At 39.4% G+C, this 19,376-nt stretch overlaps 1 protein-coding gene across 2 annotated transcripts in view; it reads left to right on the plus strand.

Annotated features, from left to right (window-relative positions):
* The window catches only part of PTPRN2 (protein tyrosine phosphatase receptor type N2), a 992,764-nt gene that overhangs the window by 873,315 nt on the left and 100,073 nt on the right, over positions 1-19,376 (plus strand). Inside the window, exon 14 of one of the 2 annotated variants that reach the window (XM_038390254.2) lies at positions 19,064-19,258. The exons of the other annotated variant lie outside the window; for it this stretch is intronic. Within the exon in view, the coding sequence (XP_038246182.1) occupies positions 19,064-19,258 (195 nt within the window). The remainder of the gene's footprint in view (positions 1-19,063; positions 19,259-19,376) is intronic. 2 annotated transcript variants of the gene reach the window in all.

The raw sequence follows: 19,376 nt of genomic DNA on the forward strand, positions 1-19,376 counted from the left end.
GGGTATATAGTTTTGTTTCACTGCAGCACAGAAGAAAATATTTACTTCCTCCAAGAGTGAAGTAAAGGAACTTGTGTTGAGACGTACTAGAAAGTGATACATTAAGACAATAAAATCATCCTTGTACTTCCTGAGGTCTGCATTCAAGATTCTAGTAATCTTATAAGAGTTGTTTACATTTAAAAACACTGAATACTATCAGTTCAAGTGGGGAGTGATGTCCTTAGATTTTGCAGAACCCAGATAGCTGGTCTTGACAGATAAATAAGAAGAAACACTATTGAAATATTTTGTTGTAAAATTTATTCTTAATGGCTTAGTCCTGCCCTTATCAAAGCCAATGGTAAAATTCTCAGTGGTTTGAAAGGGCTGATTCTACTCATTTATGATTTGAGATAGCTTTTAAAAAATAGTGCATGTCAGTTGACCATTAACAAATAATTTGCAAATTGATTCTGCCAAAAACAAATTGTTTGTGGACAGGATCTGATTGAAGGACTCCACTGGAGTCATGTTTCTCTGTTGGACCATCTTGCCAGTCTTGTATCTTAAGATATATGTATACTATGTTTTGTATATGATATAGCTACGTATTTCAGACTCTGTATATGACCTACATACTGATATTTAATAGATTACAATTTTCACAAGTAAAATTTGTCTTATTATGGTGTTGACATAGCAACACTCTAGAACAGTGGAATCTAATAAGCTACGTTTAATGAACAAAAAACAGGATCATTTTTTGTGACTAAGTAATCTGACAAGTTGGGAAATTTTAAAAATACCTAAAGTAGTATAGCATGCATTATATGTAAAATCACTCATGCATCATACCTAGACATAAAGGATAGCATTAAGTATGAGGTGCATGCATATAAATATACTTATGGAAAATATTTCAGTAAGGAGTAAATCAAGCAAGAGTACTGGAAGGATGAAAATTTAGCCCTGAAGCTCATTTCTTCTTTTCGTTTCTAGGAATATTCAGAACTTTAACACTAGAACATAATTTTCTATGTTCTTATAAAAGATAGAAACTCACATGGCAGTATAAAGTGACAGGACAGACCCTGGTAGCCTACCAAATACAAGTACATTGAGAAATATATTTATTAGACCAAACTTGCTCATTTTGGCGCTCTTATGGTGTGTTACGTAAAGTCGCAGTATAAACAATTTTCTATATTTTAATTAACTGGATTTTTGTTTTAAGAATAAGCAAATAAATAACCCTATATACATTTGCTTTATATAGAAGTTCATTGTAACGTGAAATCTTGTTCCGTAGTATGGAGCAGTTTTTATATGCAACAGTGTATATTCAATACAAAAATGGTGCATGATAATAATAACAAAGGAAATATGCGAGGTGATTAAAGGTGGTAATATCAGAGTAAATGCTTGAAATTTAAAGAATTTAAATTGGGTGTGTGGAGGTAAATATTTCATTAAATACAGTTAGGCAATAGATGGCTAAAGGAAGATGAGGCAAAACAAGTGATGTACAAAGGTGGGCTTAACTCTTAATCAGGTTTTATCTGATTAACTGTACAGGATGATCCACAACTACTGTAGTGCAATGGAATATATGACTTTCTTCAACTTCACTGCCTATTATATCAGTGGGACCCAGCAAATAGTAATGTAACTACATAATACTGTGAGTTTAAAAAACATCTAAAGTGATCTGCAGAAAATGGCTGATAAAAAATGCTCAACTTAAGTGTTAGCTTCTGAAAGGACAAATAAATGGATTTAGAGCGCATTTCAACAAATACATATTTTAATTTTTTTTCTAAATCTGTGAGAAGCAGTCCCTCCAATTACCTCCTTCCCTGCTTTGACTAAATGTTCTAGCATGTACAGTCCTGGCTATATTGTAACCCCCATGGAACAGCTTTGGAGAGTGGAATCTGCATATTATTAGCATGAGTTTCCATCCTTCCTGTAACATTCAGCTGTCCACCAAAGCTTTATTATTTTTAAAAACAAACATTGAACAATAAACTTTTGAGAACTGCTGAATGTTAGGAGGAGAGGAATGACTCATCCTGACTATAGCCAGGCTTCACCCTCCAAAATAAGTTCATGGTTGTTGCAATGTGGGCACTGTAGTCCATGCTAGAACATTTCTGTTGGAGTAGGAAGTGGGTGATTTGGAGAGAGAGGTTCTTTGAGGGCCTACAAAAAGAAGCTCAAGTATACATCTAACTTCTGGTATTCTTCCTTGGAAGAGATGGTGCCATACAGATGTAAGTTTGAATTAAATTAAGTGCCTTTCTGAGAGCAGCTGGCCATAAAACTGACCAGTATGGGTGGGCAGGGAGCAGGGGGAGGGTTTGTTTTCTCCCATTACATATATTATTTGAATTTGTTCTATATAACTCAATCATCTTTATTATTTTACTATCGATAGGTACCATAGCTGGTCATAGTTCCTCATAGAACAAATAAAAAGCCACGTGGCTATAATTCATTTGTTCATTTATGGTATAAGAGAATGCTAAGAAAAACAGTGAGAATTTAAATTAGTGATTTCCCTTTAATTATTAGGTAGTGTTTCTGGCTTTCCCAAACATACTCTATAGCCTTGCTTAGGAAACTCTGCTGGACAGTCAGTGCCTCTAGACTCTAAAGGTAACCATAACTATCTTTCCTGCCTTTTTCTTTGGATTTCTGGTCTTGAAAGAAACTTCTCTTATGCAGATGTACTCTTTTCCTGGATTTTGCTCTTCTGGGTGGCGAGAGAGGCAGTAGGAATAACAAGCAACTAGCACTAAAAATACTCCAATCCCTTTTCTTTACTAATACAACAAGAGTTCCCAACAATGATGGGGCATCTCTCTGAGCTTGCAGCAGTAGTTACTCTCGCTTTTCTGCCTGATGAGACAGCCACTACCTGACTGACAAGGTCTTGACCTCTACTCTGGCTCACAAGCTCCTGCCTTCCAGAACTGCCCCAATTTCATCATGCTGACACCATTGGCTAACTGCCAATTTAGCTCGAGCTGTTTCAGGCTACTCTGAGGCACAGCACAATGGATTGGCTCCCTGAAGTAAATCAATTATGGCACAATGCCTGTACCATATAGAGAAGGCAGAGAGAACCACAACCTTGCCTAATGAATTGGGAAGTATTTGATCTGCAGTCCCATGTGGTGCATCTTTACCTTCCTTACAAATAAATGCAGGGTGTGGGATCTGTTTTCTCCTCCATTGACTTCATTGGAGTTATCTGTGATTTGCAACAATGGAAGTTAGAGGAAAATCAGTTCCATTCTTTCTGTACCTGTTTGCGTGCTCTCTCTCTGTGTTAGGGTTTCTACAGTGCCCATCACCATAGTACTACACTTTGACATGTCCATGGAATCTGTGTTCTTTTGAGCATCCAGCAGCTAAATCGGCTGTACATGTTCAATTCATTTATTTTTCCCAGTTCATTTCAGGGGGTTCCCAAACTTGGTTCGCGGATTGTTCAGGGTAAGCCCCTGGCAGGCCGCGAGATGCTTTGTTTACCTGAGCATCCGCAGGTACGGCTGCTCGCAGCTCCCAGTGGTTGCGGTTTGCTGTTCCTGGCCACTGGGAGCTTACCAGCAGACGTTCAGGTAAACAAAGCATCTCGTGGCCTGTCAGGGGCTTACCCTGAACAAGCTGCGAACCAAGTTTGGGAACCCCTGGACTAGATAAAGCTATTCATTTTTATTTTAATGTGGGAGAAGTCTTACCATGGATTCAGAATAACTATGTGCACTGAATCACAATCCCTGGAACAGAGTAGGGGCTGATTCGTTAAACACATGAGACTTATGTAGACCATGTCTGTTGGGGGTTGGTGTAGAACTGCACTCCCTGGGAGGAGCCCAGGTGCAATATGTCTTCCTGATCTCCAGAAGCAGCACTCCAACCGCTACACCCTTCTTGTCAGTCCCATTCTATGGGTCAGTGTTGGGGAAGAAGGGTTGGGGGCCCAGCTTGGTGTCTTCACTCCCTTTGAGGTACCATGGGACTGAGGATAAAGCAGAACCTGAACTTCTCTGAGTGCATTGACTGCAAAGTCATGTCTAGGCTGGGAAGATAGTTGAATATGTTAGCTAATGTTTTAGAAACAACCTAACATGATTTTCAATGGAGCTTTGCACAGAGTCTAGAAAGATCAAGTCCTATTTAAATACATGTTATCTGGTTGTGGTCATCCCTGGTGAGGAACCTAAGGATAACACAATCAGATAACATGTTTCCTAATCCAGATTTGGTCCATCTCTGACTGGACCTCATGTGGTGGTGAAGGATTCTTGGATCCTCCACTCACACCTCTGTACAGGATCATGTACCACTTCTGTAAGAACTAGGCAGACTCTGCAAAGCAAAACAAAAAAAGTTTTTTGTTTGCTCTTTAGTTTTTTAAATTCTATATCAAGATAAACCTCAGGAAAAATGTTTGGGTGGGATGAGCTGTAGCTCGAGTTATCAGTTCATGAGATATCACTGTTCAGTTCCTTCTAAATATGCCAGCAAAAGAGGGTGAAAGTACCTGCTATCCAAGATAGCATTTTTCTATGTGCATTAAATATTGATGCAATAATCTCCTGATAGTTTAAAAAACAAAAACAAGGCTCCTCTTTCAAATAATCTACAAAACAACAAGATACAATGAAGAACTGAAACAGATGTTATTTCAAATTTTTACTTCACCATTAAATATTTTTGGCTGTAGTGACATTGATGTGTTCCATCATAACAGAAATAATCTTGCCTCTTTCATGTTGCATTTCATATTCAAGTGGTTAGGGGATGGCACCTTTCACATACAGATCGAATTGTCGTCGCTTAAGTTTGTATAAAATGACTACATCAAGACCGCAGAAGGGAAACTTTGAAAGCACATGTCTAGAATTGAAGTCTTTCAAAGAACAAATCATATTTTAGGAGAAGACCAATCATTTTTTGAGTTGGAGGAAATCTAGTTTGATGTAGGTGACATAAGCAAATGGGTAAATGAATTGGGTTTTTCCTACTCTAGTCTTTGCTCAACAGTTCCTAGTTTTTGATTTTTTTTATATTGCTGTTTGGGGTGTCTGCATTCTGAATGAATAGCAGTTTTAATCAAGGAAATGTTTTGTTTTTTAATATTTCAGGCTGATAAAATTCTATTCCTGTTCTGTGCAAACTCTTTGTTTTTAGTCTAGCTAACCTGATTCCAGGCTATTGTATAGCTTTTTCATGTGTTTACACTGCTCTTGCTTTACCTGGGCAGCACTGTTCTGCCAATATATAGGTCTCATAAGTGGCTTACTTATTCCCTCCCAAGAGGGAACAGTTCATCATTATCACAATCCAGACCTTCCTTCATTCTCTAGTTTAACTGTTTAACTTGGTTGGGGTAAACCATTCTCCTCCCCTGTCACGAATTCAGACTCAAGACTTTCTAGATCCAAAGCTCTCCATTCCAACTGATTTCTGCCAGCAACAGTGGAAGAGGTTGAAGTGGACTGGTAATGGTAGCATACAGGCGCTCCTACCCAGCTATAGTACCATGGGTCTGCACTCCCAAGTCAGGCTCCTAAGTGTATCAGGCAGAATATTTGTGCAGGAGGAGAGAAATATTGATCTCTCCCAGTAGCCAGAAATAGAAGGACTGGGGTGGGAAGATGATAGTGAGAAAAGGAAAAGTTCTGCTGTTTGGTAGGTAGTATGGATAAGTCTCTTGATACCATCTCTTTTCCAACAGCTGGTAGTAGATTCCCTCTGTGGTTCTCCGTAGAAGGAAACTGTTTGGCTTGCATTAAGGGGTGTGATTTGGTGAGAGGGGATTTCTTATTAACCTCACTAGAAATCTCTTGACTGTGAAATTGAAATATACAATAGAGTTGCCTAGCAGGCTATTCTCAGTTTGACTTTGTCTCAATAGTCTGGATCAACCCAGGGCATTCTAAGGATTGTTGATCCGTAATCTTTTATTTGAGAGCCTTAGAAGTTAGTTAAATATAAATCAATGATTCACCCTCCTCTGGATACTGTGAACAATACTGGTTATTCCATCTCGGAAGGGATATTGCAGAATTGGAGAGGCTCAAAGAAGGGAGACAAAAATGATTAGGGACGTGGAAAACTCACATGAAAAGAGTTAGTTTGTTTGTTTGTTTGTTTTATTGTAGAAAGGAGACAAATAAGAAGGGAAACAATTTATTATTTGACCTATGCCAACTGGTCAAGCCAAGCCCCACAGCATTCTTCTCAATGATGTTCAAGGCCTGAAGACCTCCAGGAAGTGGAGTCACTTTGCCATCCTCAGCAATGTGTGTAAAGCTTTGTGGCTACCACACTAACCTAGAGGACTGTCTCTAAAATGCCACAGAAATTCCGCTGTAGCACAAATTCCATGTCTGGTACAAAGCTGGTTCAGAAGGCTCCATTACCTTCTTGGTAAATCAATCCCAGGTTGATGTTGAGTGGGGTCTGAGACAAGATAATTATTTGTCACTTTCGCTGTGGACCATGACGATTTCCACATAGCCTCTACTGTAAATCCCTCACCTGATAAACTTTATCCACAACTGGTGATGTGAGGGTAGATGATTATGTGGTGGATTAAACAAGTCTTTAATAGTAGACGTGACGCACACAATTTCATCATGAGCTTTGCTACGCTTTCCTCTCTACAAACCCAGGGCAGAGCACTACTGCAGAAAACCGGTCACCATGGTAGAGGAGAAGATTTAAGTGTGCCTGAAAAAATACGTGTGGTGGAATTAAGTTGTATGTTGATCTCCTTTGCGTGAGACAAGCGAGCCCATACTGGAGTGCAATACTCTGCTGTTGAATAACAGAGTGCGAAGGCTGAAGTGCATAATGTTTGGGTGTTGGCTGGCCCATGTTGTTCTGGCCCCATGTTGTTTCTGAGCAGGTTATTTCACACTTTGACTTTAGTCACTGTATTTGTAAGATGGTCATGATCTGTGAGAGTTCTGTCCAGCGTGATAGACTGGGTATGAATCATGCTGTATTTGATGATCATTGAGAACTGTGGTTAGCACTCTGCCTGCTTGTGCATAATGTAAGTGGAAGTCGTTCAGTCCAATCTTACTTCCACTTGGTATTGTGCACCACTGATTACAATAATTGGCCGTAGCCACCATATCTGCATTCAGAATGCTCTCAAGTATGTCAAAGGAGTGTGACTGAATGCCAAGGCATATGTCATCTGCATAAACAACCTTGCAAGATCCGGTATATGGAAGTTATTTGAATATAAGTTGAATAACGTTGAAGACCATACTGATCCTTGTGGTAGGCCATTCTTCTGGTACTTCCAAGTACTTGTTTTATCACCAATTAACAATAAAAGTATACAAAATAATGAATGTCACACAGAAGGTAAAGGAAAATGTCTGTTTTTCCCTTTCTCGTAATACAAGAACGAGGGGACTTTCAATGAATTTACAAGATAGAAAATTCTAAACACACAGAGGAAACATTTTTGACATAACACATAATTAGACTGTGGAACTCATTGCCACAGGATGTCATCAGGACCAAGGTTTTAGTAAGATTCAAAGAGGAACAGGACAAATATCCTGGTTAAAACAGATAATGCTAAAAAGTTTTGGAAGGGACCTAAAACTTCACGCTTCAGGGTTTGACAATATCTAATTTAGGATGAAATCTTTCTGGAGAGCAGATTCTCCTGCATCTGCCTACTGCAAGGTTTCTTGCACTTTCTTCTGGAGCATCTAATATTAGCTACTGTCGGAGACAAGATACTGGATTAGATGGATCACAGTTCTGAACTGGTATGGCAATATCTATGTTCATAATCACATAGAGACTATTTATATTTAAAAAAATATGCCAAGGAACTTCAATTATGGCAACAGATCGTTCCTTTTTTCTTTGAGCCTGTTCCAATGAGAGATTTATTGCGTATGACGGCAGCAAGGCAAGTCAGGGCTTCAGCAGCAATCCCTTCATCACTGGCTGGCAGTGCGGTAGCAATTAAAAAAGAGCAGTTAAAAGACTGGTCCAATGATTCTGTATTTTTTCCCCCCAAATGTTAAATCTCCAAGTTCTTGTAAGTGTTGAGACTAAGGTTTTGGTACAAAGTAAATTCTAATTTTCAGGTCTCTATAATGTTTAAGGGGAATCTGTAATATTATTTACTGTCATTAATCCTTTTTACTCCTAGCTTTTGTTGACTACACAACCAAGGGAAGAATGCCTGTTCTGAGATCATTCATACTCTTTAACATATATACACGCACTTGCTGTCATTCCAGAAAACTTCACAAACTCTTGTGGGTAGGACTTTGGGATAGTCACATTACTTTACAAGAGGCAAAGCCCTCTTACTCTGAAACTCCCTTATGCTGTCCCTCTCAAACCTCACCTTCATACTTTATCTAATATGTATTTTGCATAAAATCTGAATTTTAAGTTTGTTCCTGCTATCGGGAGTAAAAGTGGAGAGTGATTTTGTGTTTACTTTCCATGGACAGCAATTAAGAGACCATGATGATGGGTACCCTTATAAAACCTAACTAGACAGAAGTGAATTATGCTGGTCATTTCAAATAAGAGCCTACTCTGTATATGCCCCATATTTTACAGGAAAAAAACTATTTTAGATCTAAAAAAGCTGTAGGGACTATATTTTGCCTCGGTTATCGTGAGTCCAGCTACACAGGGTTCAGACAGAGGCACAGAATCCTCTAAAATGGGCTACGATAGATTTTGAAACAGTTACATTTTCATGTCTCAGGAAACTATCATGTTAGGTCCTTCCAGAGCTAGATGTAAATGCTGAGGTCCATTGTGAAGCTGGAAATCATTCCTTCTAATGAGATAAAACCCAATTTCTATCCCTGAGGGGCCACAGGACAACTGATTACATGGTCTGAACATTTTTTATCTAATGAGAAACTGTACCTGTTTCAGGACTAAATTTTGCACAGTTTGGATATCCAGAGCTCTACCTTTGGGTAGAGGAAGAGGAAACATTTCCCCCCCCCCTTAAATAACAGTAGCTGCTGAAAGCTCCTCTTGGTGTCTTACAAAAAACTTGGCTGAGTGGGAAGATGAAGTCAAAGGTGCATGATAAATGCATTTATCATGTGATTCTGCCTGGTGTTACCACATGCATAGCCCCATTATTATTTATTTGTATTACAGTAACTCCTACTGTATTGTAAGGATCCCATTTTGCTAGATTCTGTGCAAACCCATAATAGACAGTCTACCCCAAAGAGCATACAATGTAAATAGACAAGACAGACAAAAGAAGTGAAGAGCTGAAGATCAAGGAGTAGATTTTTCAAGGGTGCTCAGACATAGCGACTCTCATGCGGAGCTGAGCACTTTGAGAATTATGTCATATTCAAAGTCTGTGGCAGAACGAGGAACTGAACCTAGATCGTCTCTATTGTATTCCAGTGTCTTAACTACAAGTCTGTCTTTCCTCCCCAGTGTACAGGTGTTGCATTTTATCTTGTGTGTATAATATATTACACACAACCACACCAATAGCGATGACAGCCATGTGATGTGCAATTAGCAGCCGCTTTTGATTCAAACAGACAAAACCATCTGCCACAGAAATGTTTCCAGGTATACCTCGGACCCCTGTCCCTCCCCAGAATTACAATCATTATGTCTGGAAAAGTGATTTGAGATCCTTTTTAAGAAAGTTCTTAAACTTTCTTAATATTTCTTCTCTTCCTCTGAAGCATTTACATTTGGAATCTTGGTAGTGAAAGGCACCGGTTTCATAAAATGATTTTTTCATATTCTTTGGCCTAATAACCCCCCCACCCCCAGTCACCTCCTTTTCTAGGAAAGGATGCACCAGGGAGGCTAAGAGGGAAGAAGTCTGCTTAAGGTTCCGCTCAGAGTTATCTCCCATGTTGTTCCATTAGGAGAAAGTGGCAGAACAGATTGACTGTTGCCCCCAAACCTCACTGATCCTCATGAAGCCCATATCCTCTGTAAGGAGACCTGTGCCTCTGGGTTTCAAGAGAAACCACACCACAGTTGTTCCATGGCAGTACAGACTCATTGGAACCTGTAACTATTAGGCCCTCACCTGGAAGCATCTGCCGAGGAATCCCTATAAAGGGAAGATCCCTACCACAGAAAAACAACACAAGCTTTAGGCTGTTCAACATCTGCTTTAAGGGGCCAGTTGGGGAACTAAGGTTAGTGTATGGAAATCTTGTATATTAAATGTGGTGTAATTGTACTGTTAGAATAATAGAAAAATGGAAATGCTCAAGTCCACTGAGGTTTTATAGATGTGTTCATGCCCTTGTAGTATGTGGCTTTCTTATGGTGGGAGGATAGTTCATCGCTCTGTTGTTCAAATGTTTGAAACCGAGGAGTTTCAAACCAAAACCAAAAAATTCCTCTCCAGTTTAAGTAACACTAACTTTTCCCTTCCTTTCCCCTCCTCTGCAACTACTTCTGCTTTCTTGTGTGTGTGATAGTATGGGTTCATAATTGTATGAGTCATGACCAAGAATCACTTGAAGTGCTAAACTAATAGAAGTTTTTCATTTCACGGGGCATGAGGACAAAAAATTGGGGTCTTATTAGAAAAACACACACGTGATTATCAAAGCCTTGCATGATTTCTGGCTGGAAGATAATAGACTCTGGAATAGTATCTCGGAGAAATGAGAACAGCTCCATCATCTAAGTCATTTTAAAAAAACTAAATCTCAACAAAGTACTTGAGATTATATAATGGGCTTGGAGACAGTGGTGATGGATGACAACCTAGGTAGACAATTAAAATGTAGAGAACAATTCTGCATCCACAGCTAAATTAATAAATCTAAAATGTCTAGTCCTTTTCTCCCCTCTCCTCCGCGCCCCCCCCCCCCCCCCCGGTTCTATTACTAGCAGTCTGGATGGGGTTAAAAGAGCAACAGAATGCGTATTTATAAGGATGCATCTAGTCTAAAGGTAGCATTATGTTCTCTATACATATCTCATTTAAGCATTATTTCAATATTTATCAAATGATTCATTGTTGGAATGTACTCTGATTCCAGTGGTTAACGTTTCATAATTGTAAACAAAATTATATACATAACTATTTCCAGCATATGAATTATTTATTATATTCCTGGACAAAAAAATTTCTTAAAATTGAATTAAGATGGAGTTGTTTCAATAATATAAGAATAAAACAATTACAGGGAGGTTGTAATTATCCCCCAAACAAGGATTACAAATCCAGGAAGCTCAGTGAAGGTTAAATTTAAAAGAAATACAAACGTGTTAAGCTATGGAAATGCACAGTGAAGGCAGCCAAACAACTTTCCTTCTGCTCTGTAGTGACACCATACAATTATAATTAGTGCATCATAGTGTTTTTAGTCCAGATATAGATTAATCTGATTTTTCTAGATACAGTAAACTTTTTCAGTTTTTGTTTTCATTGTGGTTGTGTCAGTACATGTGCAACAAAATGGTTGAATCCATGCTTTTATGTGCAAAACTCAGTTCAGCTTTAACTTTAAAGGGCAGGTCCATAATTTTAAAAGAAAAATGCTCAAATAAGTGAGAAGGGAATCATACCAGAGGAGAATTTTCCTGAGTAATTTTAAAGGTCATGCTATATAATTTGCATATGTTCTTAATACCCACAATATGTTTTGTTAGCAGTTGTAGCACAGAATCTTTTAAAATTGAATATTTCACATTGTTCATTACATTCTACAAACATTAATTTTACTACAAATGAAAACAAATATTAGGTCATTTTGTTTAGTTCTAGTTAAAGTGGGTTTGTTGCTTTACAGTATGTTCTCCGATGCTTGTCTGGTTTAGGTTTTAAGGGCATGCTGTGTAAGTGTCCACCACTGTTAATATATATGAATTTTCCTTTGATATCTTTTCATTTCTCCTAATTCTATTCCCCAGATAATTCTGATTCCATCTCTGGTGTTCACAATTTTCAAATGTGTGTGAAGAAGCTATGGTGGGTTTGGTTTGGTTTTGGTTAACAAGAGATTAACAACATTTGAGAATGCCAGGCCTCTGTATTGGATTGGTTTTGACTCCTCTAAGTTGTGTAACTTCAGATGCATAATGAAGAAATTTTGACTTTTGTACTAGTATATCTTTTTGGGGGCGGGTTTTTTTTTTTTTAAATAAACTGGAAAATTGTGAATTCCCTTAGTTTCCAGGTTCCTATTCAATAGATTTGAGGTAAACATGCTGGGAAGAATAACAACTAGGGTTGCCAGGTTTTCAACCGGAACACCCAGTCGAAAAGGGACCCTGGCGGCTCCGGTTAGCACAGTTGACCGAGCTGCTAAAAGTCCAGCTGTCCACCGCAGGGCAGGCAGGCTCCGTGCAGCTCCTGGGAAGCAACCTGCATGTCCCCCGACTCCTAGGTGGAGAGGTGGCCAGAAGGACTTCACATGCTGCCCCCCACCCAGAGCGCTAGCTCCACAGCTCCCATTGGCCAGGAACTGTGGCTGCGGGGGTGGCACCTGTGGGCAGGGGCAGTGTGCAGAGCCCTCTTGGCTGCCCCTCCGCCTAGGAGCTAGAAGGATACATGCCTGCTGCTTCACCGGAGATGCCTGATGTCAGCGCCGCTTGGAGCCCACACTCCGAACCCCCTTCTATGCCCCGACCTGCTGTCCCAGCTCTGAACCCCCTCCTGCACTCAAACTCCCTCCCTGAGCCCCCTCCTTCACCCCAAACCAGTCATCCCCAGCCCCACCCTGGATCCCTCACCCCCTCCTGCACCTCAACCCCTTGCCCCAGGTCTGAGCCCCCTCCTGCACTCCAGCCCCCTCAACTCCAGCCGCACCCCGGAGCCCTCACCCCTCCTGCACCCCAACCCCAGCCCTTAGCCCCTTCCCAAACCCCTTGGCCCCAGCCTCCTGCACACCAGAGCCACATCCCCAGCCAGAGCCCTCACCTCATCTTGCACCCCAATCCCCCTGTCCCAGCCTGGTGAAAATGAGTAAGTGAGAGAGAGAGAAGGGGTGGGGGAGAGTGAGCAACAGAGGGAGGGGGGATGGACTGAGCGGGGGGGGGTGGGGCCTAAGGGAATGGCAGGGGGCAGGGCCAGGGTGTTCAGTTTTCTACAATTAGAAAGTTGGCAACCCTAATTAACAGTTCAGAACAACAATACATCAGATTTTGTGAGACTACTTGCATTTACTCTAGACTGAGCAATTCCATTTATAACCGGTTATATCAGCTTTTGAGAAAGATAGGTCGCCACTACAAAGTGAGAGTCTCTTGATAAAGTTTCAATATTTTGATCTATGTAACTGTCTATATGGAGTTTAGGATTTTTTACCATGAGTTCATGTAACCTGGAGTTTGGGTCACAAGGCATCTGCTGATTACTATGGCAGTCTAGTATTTTTCACTAGGTGAGAGTGATTCAGGAGTCAAAATCTGTTACTGGGCTAGGACTACAAAGCCCCTCAAGACACACAGACAGAACGCAGTCAGACTGTGGACACATTTTAATAAACTGTGATATCTGCATATAAGGCAGCTTGGAGAGAGGGTGACAACACTCAACAGCTCATCTTTAAAAGAAATGAGCATAAGCAAGAGATGTGTGTCAGGCCTCTCAATTGCCATCTTCATCTCCTGATATTAGCATCTTACTGTGCTGATCAGATTCCATTTTCTGACTAATTATGGCAAGGCGTCATCTGGTTTTATTTTATTTTATGTTATGTTAGTTATTTCTGTGCTCTAACTTTTGCCTATGCTACATACTATCATGTATTGCAGTTATGCATACGCAGAATCAACATACATAAAAGGATCTTTCTGGACTTTGCCATGTTTATCAGAGGATTTGTGGGGAGTGGGTAGGGAGCTGTGTTCTTGGCTATGTCAGTATGCTATCTCTTTCGTTAACAGTACACTTTTTAGAGCAAATACTGGGCATGCTCTGATAATTTCTTCCTCGACTCCTTTGTGGTGGAGCCAGATTTAGGGAAAGCTTAATTATTCATTACATATGAGGAAACAAGTTGATATTTACCACTGAAGCCCTACCTCCGGCTAGTTTGAATGTCCTCTTCTGTTGTAAATTTACCTTACAATGGAGTGTACATGGGTTATCTTTCAAGTTTAGGCCTTTTAGTAACCCATGTGGTCTTAATGGATTTTCCAGGAACCTGGTGTATTGTTGGCCTGTCTTGTTGGTAGATATGAATTCTACTTTCCTCTCCTACACTTTTGTGATACTTGACAGCTGTCATCCAGTGTAAAAGCATGTGGCAGCAAACGCGCAATGCTGTCATGGAACAGGGACATCCTGAAGAAGAGATGGCACTTGCCGTATTATGTTGGCTGCGTTTCTAAAGCAGCCCTGGCTTGACACCTCATTGAAAGAGTGAGATTCATTTCAGAGTGGGCATGATGTCTCTTGGTGTCTGGTGGGAATGTAGGAAGTTGAGGTTATGCATGAAAATCAGTTGTGATAGTTAGGAGTCCTAGCCAGGAATGTATAAACCATGTGTCCATTCTGTCTTTTTGATTAAAGAGAGGCTTTCACTAATGCAGCTGCTATCTGGCTGCTTGAAGAGGGTTTCAATCACAATTTAAAAAAGTGCTGTAGTAAGATTTTCTTACTGTGGCTTCTCACTGCGTAAGTTCCCTGTATCATGGTCTGCAAAGGTCTGCGCTAAGACTGACTTCCTGCTCCTGGGTTGAGAAGGCAAACTGTTGTGCCTGTAATGAGGAACACTGGGTGAATTAAGGCTCTTCTTTAGAATTGGCTAAATTGTATGTACCCACTAATCTACAGTGTGTTAATCCCAATTAAATATTTGATTTATTTACTTTAACACCACATTTTTATAATGTTGTTTTATTTTATTTTTTTAAACGTTCCTTTTCACCCCTCCATCTCCCTGTGGGATGATTAAAAAATTAGGATCACTTCAAAATCTCATTGGAAGAGTTCCAAGGTTTCTCTGAAAATAGTGTTTATGATGTGTTTAGGGTTATCAATTTTCTTTCTCTACAGATGATTATAACACTGTACTTTAAACTCATTTAACTGGACATTATTTTCAGAATATTGATCTTGGTTATTGCAGTTTTTGTCACACTGTGATATTAGTTTTCCATTATATACTACATGTCACTTCCACATAAGTTTGATAATAAATGGTGGGAAATAAAAAACAGAGGCACTGCGTCCATGTGATAGCAATTTCTATGTAATGGGAAATAATGTCATAAACTTTAAATTACATTTTAAATAAATGTTTATGTCCGACCCATCCATTAGATCATAGCCCAAAAGGGTCAGGAGGATCATTCCTTCATATATTACTGTATGCAGTATGATTGCTTTTTTAGGTGTAAATGATGCTTTTAAATGAGGAATAACAAGCAGTATACAAAGACTGTACATTACAGTCACAGTAGTATAGTAATAGCCTTGGCCACTATGTTAAATACAAAAGTGTGATGCATAAATTGAATTCACTCTTTGCAAATGATTATTAAATGGGTCCTTGCTGATACCAGTGTTCACTGAGTTCAGTTTGGAACCCTCACTTCTGGGTTCAGTGTTGGGTTCTAAATCTCATCTTGTGGGCATGATGTTTACTGCTTCTAGAATTAAAAACATAAACACTTGAAAGTGCAGAGAAATGTGTAGGTGGCTGATGGTCCTCTTAACTATGGTCTTAAATGTTCAGGGCTTGACTAGGGGCTTAAACAAAGTGACGTCAACTCTGTCAAGGCCCAGTGATGGAATTTCAGTAATATTAACAATATTTTAGGGCTCAGTCAGGTTGATTTACATATTTGTAATGCCTACCATGGAGGTCCCTTTTTGTCTTTTTTATTTTTATTTTTATTTTATTTTGGCTATGTGAACAGCCCAGACCACTTCCTTAAGCCTTCCTAACATTGTGACTAAACTGGTGCCCTAGCCCTGTCTGGGGGAGGAGTGAGGACAAACACTGCCCTTTGCAAGGACTGGCCAATATCACAGTTCGTGTGACCAGTTCCTGCTACTACTTCCAGGGGTGCAAAGAATCCCACACAAGGGCAGGGAGAAGACAGCGTAGCCATCCTCAAGAATGCAGGAAGTATAATCCCTCTTAGAGCTGCCACTGGAGCAGGAGGTTATATCTTCAAGAACAGGGACATGGGTAATTTACACATGGTTCTTCCGTAGTCCCTTTATGGCCCATATTCACCACTGAAGTGTCATAAAGGCATCACATGTGCTCACCCAGATACCCCTAGTGCTGTGGTTTCCATGTATGGTATCGAGTCTTCATAGCTGGCTCTGCTACTCCTTTGGAGGACTAAATATAGGAGTCATGATGGGGGATCCACTGTGGTCTGTCTATCCTTGGCAGCTGCAATTGCCTGTAAGGGCTGTGAGCAGCAGAGCACAAATTATAGCAGCCCCAAGACTGCTTAAATTTATGCCAGGACTAGGCAGGTTTCTGGATGATTCCCGATTATGGGGAGAGCCAGATACAGTGCAGGGCCACTTACCTCTTAGTCATGAGAAACTACATTTATTTTTTTACCTTTAACCACTTCACCTGCACTTTGTCCAATAACCCATCCCTACCAGGAATAAGTCTAATATTTAGATATCTGAGCAGCTATTACTTTTTAATAAAGAAGCCATCATACAAAAAGTTTTGAATTTCTCCCAAATGTGGAGTTGTTTTGTTGTTGTTGTTGTTTTTTTTAAAGGAGGTTTTAAAATTATTTTGTCCCAGGGTAACTCGGAGGTTAGCAAAAGTCATTCTGATCTAGTGATATTTTTAAGGTCTGATAGTTTGTGTGACCCTTCAGAGAGAGAGAAACACTCTTTTATCCTTTTTACAAAGCAGAGAACCTAAACTTCCTTGTGATGTAAATGCTTAGCCCCGATAGTTTGATATCTTACCTTACATCACAACACACTAATAAATATAAAAGCTATTTCAAATTAATTTTAGGCTTTAAATTTTTATTCTCATATTTTTGTCATGTTGTGGTCAATACCAGGTAACTAAGGCCAGGTCTCCACTAGAACACAAGAATACTTCTATCAATATAGCTAATATCATTTGGGAAGGTGGTGGTGTTATGCTATCTGAAAACCTCCTTCTGTCGACATATGCTGCGTCTACACTAGGGAACTCTGCCAGTACAGCTGTATTGGTAGTACCTATATAGTGTAGACTAGGCTAAGCCACCTAGCTTTACAAAAAAGGAGATATGGAAAACTATGTCAGTATAAAAGAGAAAAAAAGTTGCACTCTATTTAAAAATCCTTTTTTTTCTGTAAAAAGAGGCATGAATAGAAAAAAAACAAAACAAAACCCACCACTGTTATATTTTGTGGTTTTATGGACATTCATTTGGATGATCTGCATAATTGTTGCATCTGCCACAAGTCAGTAATGTGTATCTTTATATTACACATTGTAGTATTTTTGTCTCACTCTCATTAATTTAATTTATATATAAACATGTTCCATTTCCCGTGCCGCTCTCTCCCCCCAAAAAAACCAAACCAAAAAAAAGACCTTGCACTGTACAGAGGTCTTTAATACCAAGTAAAATAGCAGTTTAGGATGAAAGGCAGGTGTAAACCATTTGGATGGTCTTTTGGTCTATAGCTCTTTAGTTTATTGCCTAGGAGTGGAAAGTGATATCTTGATATATGTTTATATTCAGATTTTCACTGGGAAAGGAGGATACTAGATTTGAATGCTGGAGTCATTGTCACAACTGTGATGAAGGAAAGATACCAGTTGAATGTCTTTTTAAAAAAAAAAAAAATTCTGTGCATGAAATGGATGCATTTCTATCACAAGAAAAAAACCTTTTATTTCCTATGATATATGGAGTTTTAAAAGTCATCCTACTGATGACCCTTGAGTTGCAATTATATTTTTATTGAATAAGGAAAACAGAGGCCATCACATTTTAACAGTATGGATTCTTCAAAATCTATTATTTTGATCGCCAGAGGCAAGTAACTAAGCTCTTGGTATATGTCTCTGTAAAATAAGTAATTGGAGACAAATGTGCAACCACACCACATGTACAATATGTCCAAGCACCATGAACATAGCCAGGCTTACTGTGCAGCACAGACTTCCAAAAATCCTTCATGGGCAATAGACATATGTAAAAATGCTAATTTTATTATTTACTTTGAAATTTTACTGCACGTGAGTGAATCTAAATGCATTGTAATAGAGACAATATAACCAAAGGTCTGTTTAGCCCATTAGATTCAGAATTTCTAAATGCAGTGCCTTGTTTCTCTGGAAACGTTTGTACTAGCAGCATTTTCCATTACTATATAAACACAATATATTTTAGACATGCATTTCATATATGGTGCAACTGAAATGCTTTATTTACGGAAGATTTTTTGTTGGTTTTGATGATTTTTATCTTGGTTGGATTGGGATGTCTGGTAGGTTCAGTTTTCTTTCTTTGTCAAAGCTGCTTACAGCACATGTGACAGATTTCTATTTTTTATTCTTTGTTAATGTCATTCTTCATTTTCTGTGCCCCACATCTAGGAGTAAGGGTTGTGTATGCTCTATTTTAATGAAGAGAAATGGCACATTTATCAACTAGAATTTATATTAGAGAGCACATCAGTTCAGTTGTTATTACTTGCTGAGCTTGCAAATTCAGGGCTGAATTCTGCTCTCAATTGCACCTGTGCAACCCCATTAACTTCAGTGGGCTGTACAGTGCAGAATTAGGTTTATAGAATGAAGTATGGTATAAAACAACGTATCCATCTGCTAATAGAATTTCAGCCCCAAAATATTATTTATGAGGCAGTCTTAAAAGAGTGACGTGCATGCACTCATAGTTAAACTTCTTTTGCATGAGACTGGGATGGTCAACTTCTAGTTTATTTCATATAGTGGGTCTAGTAAATGTATATATCAGAATACCAAAATATTAGCCCTTAAGGGAAGAAAAATACTCCCACTCTAGAGATGTACTGTATACCTTAGCAGACTTTTATTCCATTGTGGCTGCTATTAGCTGCAGATTGTTCCCTTCTTTCTCTGTCTTCTAGGAGCTGTGCCGTCAGCGCATGGCTGTAAAATCATCTGATCGACCAGAGCCCCTGCACACTTCTCGCGTAAACAGTGTCTCATCACAGTTTAGTGATGGGCCCGTTGCCAGCCCCTCTGCTCGGAGCAGCACATCATCCTGGTGTGAAGAACCAGTTCAGTCTAACATGGACATCTCCACCGGTCACATGATCCTGGTAACCAGAGTTTTCTTTATGGCATGAGAAATGTAATCAAAATTAAAATTGGTAGTTCATCAATTTAAAGTAGACTGAAAAATATTTAACTTCTAAAGGGATACTGTCAACTTACATT

The sequence above is a fragment of the Dermochelys coriacea genome, chromosome 2 (assembly GCF_009764565.3).
Source record: "Dermochelys coriacea isolate rDerCor1 chromosome 2, rDerCor1.pri.v4, whole genome shotgun sequence".
Classification (NCBI taxonomy): Eukaryota; Metazoa; Chordata; order Testudines; family Dermochelyidae; genus Dermochelys; species Dermochelys coriacea.